Source organism: Phyllostomus discolor, chromosome 1 (genome assembly GCF_004126475.2).
Source record: "Phyllostomus discolor isolate MPI-MPIP mPhyDis1 chromosome 1, mPhyDis1.pri.v3, whole genome shotgun sequence".
Classification (NCBI taxonomy): Eukaryota; Metazoa; Chordata; class Mammalia; order Chiroptera; family Phyllostomidae; genus Phyllostomus; species Phyllostomus discolor.
The window spans coordinates 143,485,912-143,493,751 of record NC_040903.2 but is presented as its reverse complement, the minus strand read 5'-3'; the positions used below and the strand labels follow the sequence as shown (position 1 = coordinate 143,493,751).

The window sequence follows — 7,840 nt, the reverse complement described above, 5'->3', positions numbered from 1 at the left end:
TCCATTCTGGATTAGACAAAGGTCCTTGCTTCTCGTCCCTGTCATATTTCTCATCTTTGGCTTTAGGATTATCCTTGATAGGGAAAACGGTTTTGCTCTTCTCCCCAATGCTTAGGGAGCATAATGTAATTTAGATGGCCCCCTTAAGAATAGCCCTCATCCAAGGGGAAACACAGGACTTATACCCAAGCTGTTCTCTTTAATTGCAACAGCAGCTGCCGTTAGGTGCCAGGAAACTAAAGTACTGGGCCCTGGTAACTTTCCCTATCACCACGCTCCCTACCCTAAATCGTGGTGGGAGCGTATTGGGGTATCATACACCTGGGTGACTGATGGGGACCACTTTGTGGGCATCAGAAACTGTAACCCTGCATGGGCAAGGCCTGTAAGTCTCGATTGGAATGCTGGGAATGCTGGAGGCAGGCATGACCCAATACTAAAACCAAGGGTTCCAAGTGGGAGATCAGGCCTAAACAATGCATCACTTTTTGAGACCTACCTTGCTCTGTATATCCCTATTGCCATGAATCAGATATCTAAATCCAAAGCAGGAGTGAACCCCTAATCTCATGAATCATGCCTTAACAATCATCTGGTGTCCGCATGTCTAACAGACCCTGACCTGAGGCAATCTCTGTGTTTCTTCAGTTGTCATCTACAGATAATGTCTGTTTTCTATAACTATAGCCTTAGGGCATTGACTAGCTATTCATGCATGCCAATGCCCTACATACCAATCTCAATAAAAGCTGTTTCAGAGAAGGGCTTGGGGCATTCTCCACTAGAGGGGATCGTCACCCCCTTCCCCACTGGAACAATAGATTGCATCTGAGATGACCCATTTCATCCTCAACTGGGAGGACTCCACAAGATGGAATTCCCCACATGTGGCCCAACTCCTTCCCACCCAACTTTTGCATAGCCAGAGGACTTTAGAAGGCAGGGAAGAGGACTTTTTAAAAAATGAGATGATTAGAAATTGTGGATGGGGGGAGGATCTTGCCTCTGAGTTTCTTGCCATCCTCAGCCAAAACAAACAAAAAAACCACCACCAAAAACACAGTATTTCTCAATATCTGATGAAATATTCTTTTTACATTTCCACTTTATTTAAAACATGAGGTCTTTTATCCAGAAGGGAAGGCTGGTGCAAGCAGCGGCCAGCAGTGAGGCACAATACTGGTGTGTTTGGGGCCCAGTGAATAGGGCTGCATTATGAAGAGCCTGGGGAGGCTCTGGGATGGCCTGATAACAGTGGTTTGCAGGGGTTTCACATAGCAAACTTTCCTAGCCAGGTTAGCTATTCAATGGGTGGACTATTCAATCATTTTAGCAACTTTACTTTTCTTTAGCAATATTACCAAAAGAAGTGCCAAGGCTGGGAACAGAGAAAAAAATAAGTCTCTTTCATTTCTTCTTATGCCTAGATAAGGAAAGGGATAGAAAGTAGTAGCAGAAAATCAAACATTTTTGATGTTATATCCCTTGCCATAAAAAGTGGGTCTTGCAGAGGCCTGTTTCATAGCCTGGAGATGAGATGTGGTTAGGAGGCCTGGGTTTAAGCCCTGTCTTGAGCTGTACTAAAGAAAATTCTCTGACCCTTCTCATCTCTGGATCTACATCCCCATCTGTACAGGAGCCTGGACCTCTAAAGGTAAGTCTTTTTCTAGGTCTGATTCTGTGACCTGTGCATTGGAAGGACCCGGAAGAGCTCCCGAGACAGGAGTTAGAAGCAAGGCATGTGGAAGTTAAGATTGGAAAATTGAGAAATTAGGGCTTATTATGAAGAGAAATGATCAGGTAGACTCAAAGAAAAACAAAGAACAAGGAAGGCTATCTGACATCTGACATGTGGATGACAGGAAGGGGCAACAGTGTACCTACTGTGTTGCTTCAAGGATCCAAGCCCCTGATCATGCTAATAGTTACCTTATGGCACTTTCCAGTTCACAGCTCCCATTCATAATTATCAGCCTGTAGAGAACAGTCCTCTCCACAATACCTAACACTCCTACTGTTTCCCCAAGTCAGCTTAGGCTATCAGTTTACCTCCAGGTCCTGGGGCATCTCTATAGGGAAAGAACCAGGAGACTCATGTGTTGAGACTATAAAGCTGTGAGAGGGGGCATAATTGAGCCATAGTACTTCTTCCAGAGAATGGATTATCCCTGGTTCCCTGCCCCCAACCAGCTTATATTTATCCACTAATACCAGGGCTTTCAGAGGGCCCAAGCACAGAGCATCCAGCAATTGTCTTCGTCAGGGATCCTTGTAGCAGGAAATTTTAGGCAACAAGGCTAGTGGGGACAGTGTTAAGGCAAGTGGCACACCATCAGGCATAAAGGGCTGGCTAAGGACCAGGGAAATCTGACTGTATGGGTTCCAATGGGTTGCAAGTTCTCTAGCAGGCAGGTGGGTTAGTCCCTTGCTGATCCTGAAGAAGTGGGACATTGGTACAGGAGGTAGCAGCAGCTCCTAGGAGGAGCTGAAGCTTGGGACCCCCCAGTGCTTTCCTTTCTCCAAGCTAGTTCAGGAGACTGGGAGGATGGGAAGGTAGAACACAATTAGAAACTGTCCCCCACCCAATCCCGCTTAATTAGAGAGGATATATGGCAAGGTTTTTGTTTTATTTTTTTAATCCTCACCTGAGGATGGATACACTCATTAATTTTAGAGAGAGGAAGGGATATGTGCATGTGTGTGTGCGTATAGGGGGGTGGGAAGAAGAGAGAAGGAAACATCAATGGGAGAGAAATATCCATCGATTGCCTCCCATACCCACCCTGACAAGGGACTGAACCTGCAACACAGGTATATGCCCTGAGAATTTAATCTGCGACCTTTCAGTGCATGGAAATGATGCTCCAAACAAGTGAACCATATAAGCCAGGGCTAATTTTGTTTTAAAGGAAAAAAATACAATATCATGGTTATGCAGAGGCTCTAGCAGGAGTGTTCAACCTTTTGCCATCTTTGGGTCACACTGGAAGAAGAGTTCTATTGGGCCACACACTAAACACACAAACACTAAAGCAAACTGATGAGAAAAAAAGAAAGGGTTTAAGTAAATTTACGATTTTGTGTTGGGCTGCATTTATAGCCATCCTGGGCCACATGCTGCCCGTGGGCTGGACACCCCTACCTAGAGACTTCCTGGGTTCAAAATCCAAGCTCTGCCATTTAGTAGCTATGTGATCTCAAACCAATTACTGAGTTTTTCTGAGCTGTTTCCCCATCTCTACAACAGGGATATTATTACTCAAGTCATATGGTTGTTTTGAGGATTATAATGCATTCAAAACACCTGATTTTAGTGGATAAGTAAACAAATGTCAGCTATTACAACTGTTAATTCAACGTAAGAGTAACATAAACACTTTAAGCAAGAATTTACCCTTGACCCAATCCCCCTCTCCATTATCCTCCCTTGGGCTCTTCACTGGTAACTATTAAGTGCATTGCTTGGTGACTTCCAGTAGTTTCTCTCTTCCCTCCACTGGAACTTTGACCTGAAGGTGATCCATAAGATGCACAAAATTGTTTTCTTCACCAGATAAGGAAGACGTTCACATGGGCATTTGTTGTTTGAGGAATGACTCAGAGTTCCTCTCTTTCAGACACCCTTCTTCAAAAGATTAAGCTTTGGACAGGAGGGACATGGTAAAAAGCGCCATCCTGTATTCCAAATGGCATATATGGATACATGTGCATGCACTCTCTCACTTACTAAGGAAGAGGAGATTCTGGAAATTTTTCTTTGAGAAATCATTAACGGAGGGGGTGGCGAGCTGGTTACCTGGGAGCTCCTTGTTTGTCTCCACCAGAAACGTTTCTTTTCCCTCTTCTCCCTTCTAGAAGACTCTCAGGAAGGAGCCTGAGGGAGGAAAGTGGATCAATCACTTGGAAAAAAGGTCTTGGAAAAAAGGAAGTAGGTTCTCTACCTCTTCTGGAGGTAGAAGGAAGAGCAAACAAGGATGAGGACAATAGAAATAAGAGAAAATGAAGGTAAATACTACATATTCTAAAATAAAAACATGTGATAAGGGCAACAAACAAGAAAAGCAAAGAGCTATGGGACAGGGTAAGAGGAAAAGAAAAACAACCGACAGTGGTTCATCTGCAGGAGAATCACATGACCGTGAATGGGTGAGTCCAGCTTCCCCATTTCACTTGCTCAGGATGTGGAGCAGATTGCCATCTTCTGGTGTTATTCAATTTTCAAGTTGTTTTTAAAAAATCCTCACCCAGGGATATGTTTATTGATTTTAGAAAGGGAGAGAGAAACATTGATATGAGAAACAGCAATTGGTTACCTCTCAAACTTAACCCAACGGGGAATCAAACCTGCATGGTAGGTTTGTGCTCTGACCAGGAATTGAATTCACAACCTTTTGGTGTACAAGATGATACTCTTATTAAAAACAACTGAGTCACTTGGCCAGGTCTAATTTTCAAGATTCTAATTTTGCTTTGATTCTTGATTTGAAACATTTTCCCTTTCTTATAGCCATAATCCTTTATTTTCAAGACAGCCCCCCAACACTGTTTCATCTTTGGGACTCCCAAGCATCATTTTCCCAGGAGAGATGCACCTCTTCAAAGCTGTCTCCGAGAACCCAGGCTGGGGTCAGAGCAAAAAGCAAGGACTGCTGCATTCTGAACTGTAGCACTCCAACCATAGGTTGGAGAATGTGGCTTCTAATCTACACTGCACCACTCGCAGATGGTAAAATGTCAAAGTAAGAAGGGCCATAAGAGATCATCCAATGCAAATGCAATTTCCCAAAAAGAAACCTGGGTCCCAGGGAGGTGAAGGAACTTGCCCCAAGTTATACAGCTAGTCAGGGCCTTCCTTGTCTCCTGAAGCAGATTCAGAATAGTGATTCTTGTCACTTACTGTCCCGTAACAAGTACGCCCAATAAAGTGCTTAAAGGTCATTAGAAGGCACCCCGAAAAGGTAAAGCTGGCATTTCCCTGGAAGCCCCTGAGTGTACAAACCCTTTGGGCGCTGCATTATTTGGCTGCGAGGACAAGCCTGGAGTGATTTTGCCTTCATTTTAACTCCCAAAGGCTGCCAGGAGGCCGGAGGAAGGAGCTCTGATTGCTACCTGCCATCACTTCCCAGCCAGTTCTCAGAGAATGACACCAGGGACTAGGGAGCAACGGCCAAGTTCCTACAACTTTAGCAAGGCAATTATGGCGGAGTTAAAACTAGAATGGGTAGGGCTGGGATACCTGAGGTGGCAAAGCTGGGTAACAAAAAGGGATGCGCCAGCAATCGAAATGACTTCAACTGGGGTGGACTGCTAATTCAAACAAAATACCTCCTCAATCGCAAAGAAGTACCTTAACCCTTCGTCTACGCCCAACGGACCTTCTCCCAGGGCTCACTCACGTAAAGAGAATATATCACCATCATTCCCATTCCTTTGCTTGTTTCTAATCCTTCCAAAGCCCTTTCCGGCCTCCTTCCCTTAAGCCTTGGTTTCTTTTACTCACACCCAACTGGTGTTTTCCACCCTATCTCCCCGACCTTAATTGATCCCACCCACTCCCACTCGGTTTCTCCCGTTCCTCCACCCGTTCCTCCTCTCCAAATCTTCGGGTTCCGCCAGTCCCCAGGTGCCTTTGGTAACTTCACAGTCAGCCGCAGGCGTCTCAGATAAAGTGGATCCAGCCCTGTGGCTCTGGGGTTCCGCCACGGCCCGGGTGCTCGGGCCCACGCAGGGCATAGTCACGGCCTCCGTTGTTGTCCCAGAACTCCTGGCCGGTCACGCGGTAGCGCAAAGCGAAAAGCAGGGCTCCGCCAATAGGCGGTGCGGGCAGACGGAAGGCAAAGCGGTCGGCGCGCGGCGGGGGCGGGGCCGGGCCGGCGTAGGCGGCGGGCGCTTCGCGTTGGCTCCGCCAGCCGTCGGCGCTCCAGCGCACGCTCACGCGCTTCTCGTAGGCCAGGTCCAGCACGCGCGCGCTTCCGGCCACGCCCAGCGGGCCCGCCTCCGCGCGTTCCAGGCAGATTCGCTGCGCCTGCAAACGGGCAGCGAAGCCGGGTTCGCTGGCAGGATCCAAGGCAGCGCGCGCCTCCTGGGGACGAAAGAGGGAGAGGGAGCAGAGTTCGGTACATCTGAACGCACAGGCAGGGGGCGGGGTCAAGGCAAGGAACTGGGCCAATCCGAGCCCGATCTCGGGGTCCGGGCCGACTGCAGCCCAACTGTGAAAGGAACCTAGAGCCCCTCAACAAAAGGAAAGTGCAAGAGCAAGCCCGGGGTTGAGGGTGAAGATGGGTATTGCATGATAAATTCACACCCCCACGCCCGCAGCGACAGGGACGGGGAGGTCCCGGGGAAGGGGAATGCCTGTGCTTCCTACCTGGAGGCCGCGGGCACGCGGCTGGCAAGGCGCAAAGTGACGGAGGGCGTCCCTCTGCAGCTGGATCTGCACGTGGCGGGGCACCCGGGGCAGCTCTCCGGGGCGGAAGCGGCGCACGGCGGCCAGCTCTAGCCCCAACGCGTCGGCGAAACGCACTCTTTTGCGGGTGTCGGGGCTGCAGCTTCGGGGCGCTCGGGCCCCGCCGCCTCCTGCAGGTGCAGAGCGAGCCCGGCGTCCTCTACTGGAAGCGAGAGCGCGGGATCGGGCCCCGAGGCGCGTCCCAGCCTCTCCTGGCCCCTCCTCTGGCTCCTCCTCGAGGCTGGGCCGCTGGCTGCGGTAGTAGGCACGCTCAGTCAGTGCGGCAATGAAGCTCAAGTTGCGGGGGATGTCGGTGCGCGGGGGGCGCTCCCCGGACATGGCACCCCCGCCCCGCAGCGCCGCCGCTGTGTTGCCTTGGCTCCCAAAGGCCAATCCGCCGGGCGTCGTCCACACAGAGGCCGTCAGCTCCTCTTTTGCCGACCCTTGCGGTTGCGTCCTCTCCTTGCAGTCACCTCCAGGACCCTCCACTTTCTGTAGCTCTGCCTCGGCTCCGGCTCCGAGACTACCTTTCCCTCCCTCTGGCTGTCATCTCCCAGGGTCTTAGTCAATCACCTCTCTTGCAAGCTGTCTGCTCTAAGTGTGCGCTCAGCCTCACACAGCCTCAGGTCTCTAGGCCTTAGTGGCCCTGGCCCCCGCCCACAGCCCTCTGACAGGTGGCTCCCTATCTCTCTACGCTGCTGCTGCTGCTGCTGCTGCTGCTGCTGCTGCTGCATCAGGGGGCGGGGACTCCACCCTTTCCGTCCTAAGTGAGACCACTCTGCCATTTTTTTTTTAAACGGTCTCAACATTGCTGAAAGAGTTAACCCTGGAGGTAAAGAGTAACGTTTCTTTTTATTGCAGCGGAAGGTCCAAAACACTCAGTGTGACTTTTTTTTAAAATTTTATTTATTTTATTTTTAGAGAGGGAAGGGAGGGAAAGAGAGCGAGAGAGAGAGAGAGAAACATCAATGTGCGGTTGCTGGGGGCCATGGCCTGCAACCCAGGAATGTACCCTGACTGGGAATCGAACCTGCGGCACTTTGGTTCGCAGCCCGCGCTCAATCCACTGAGCTACGCCAGCCAGGGCTCAGTGTGACTTTTTAAGTGCTTACCTTTTTCTTGTCTGAACCCTAGCCTCCAGATTTGGGAGCAGGTTGGCGGGTGGGTGCAAAGAAGGGAAGGTAATGAAAACTAGGTAGAGTCCCAAATAGAAGCTGAAATGTGCTCACAAGAATTCGTGACCATTGGAAAGAGCTCTGAACTGAGAGTTGTGGAAGCTATCTTCTGGTCTGACCTCTGGTGCTATTTAGCTGCATGTCCTTGAGCAAGGCACTTCTCTGTACCTCAGTTTTATTATCTGTAAAAAAAAGTGGATTAGAGTTCTGATTTCTAACA

At 49.4% G+C, this 7,840-nt stretch overlaps 1 protein-coding gene and 1 long non-coding RNA gene across 2 annotated transcripts; both read right to left on the bottom strand.

Annotated features, from left to right (window-relative positions):
- Window positions 1-1,087: 1,087 nt before the first annotated feature.
- Window positions 1,088-4,327, bottom strand: LOC118501525. Its single transcript, XR_004904148.1, has 2 exons — window positions 3,137-4,327; window positions 1,088-3,105 (listed from the first exon to the last, which is right to left on the bottom strand). It is a non-coding gene; the product is annotated as an uncharacterized LOC118501525 (long non-coding RNA).
- A 92-nt stretch (window positions 4,328-4,419) lies between these two features.
- On the bottom strand, window positions 4,420-7,337 carry PPP1R3E (protein phosphatase 1 regulatory subunit 3E). Its single transcript, XM_028507876.2, has 2 exons — window positions 6,368-7,337; window positions 4,420-6,082 (listed from the first exon to the last, which is right to left on the bottom strand). Exons 1-2 carry the CDS (start codon window positions 6,782-6,784, stop codon window positions 5,660-5,662), a joined length of 840 nt encoding a protein of 279 aa, XP_028363677.1. The 5' UTR covers window positions 6,785-7,337; the 3' UTR covers window positions 4,420-5,659.
- Window positions 7,338-7,840: the final 503 nt, after the last annotated feature.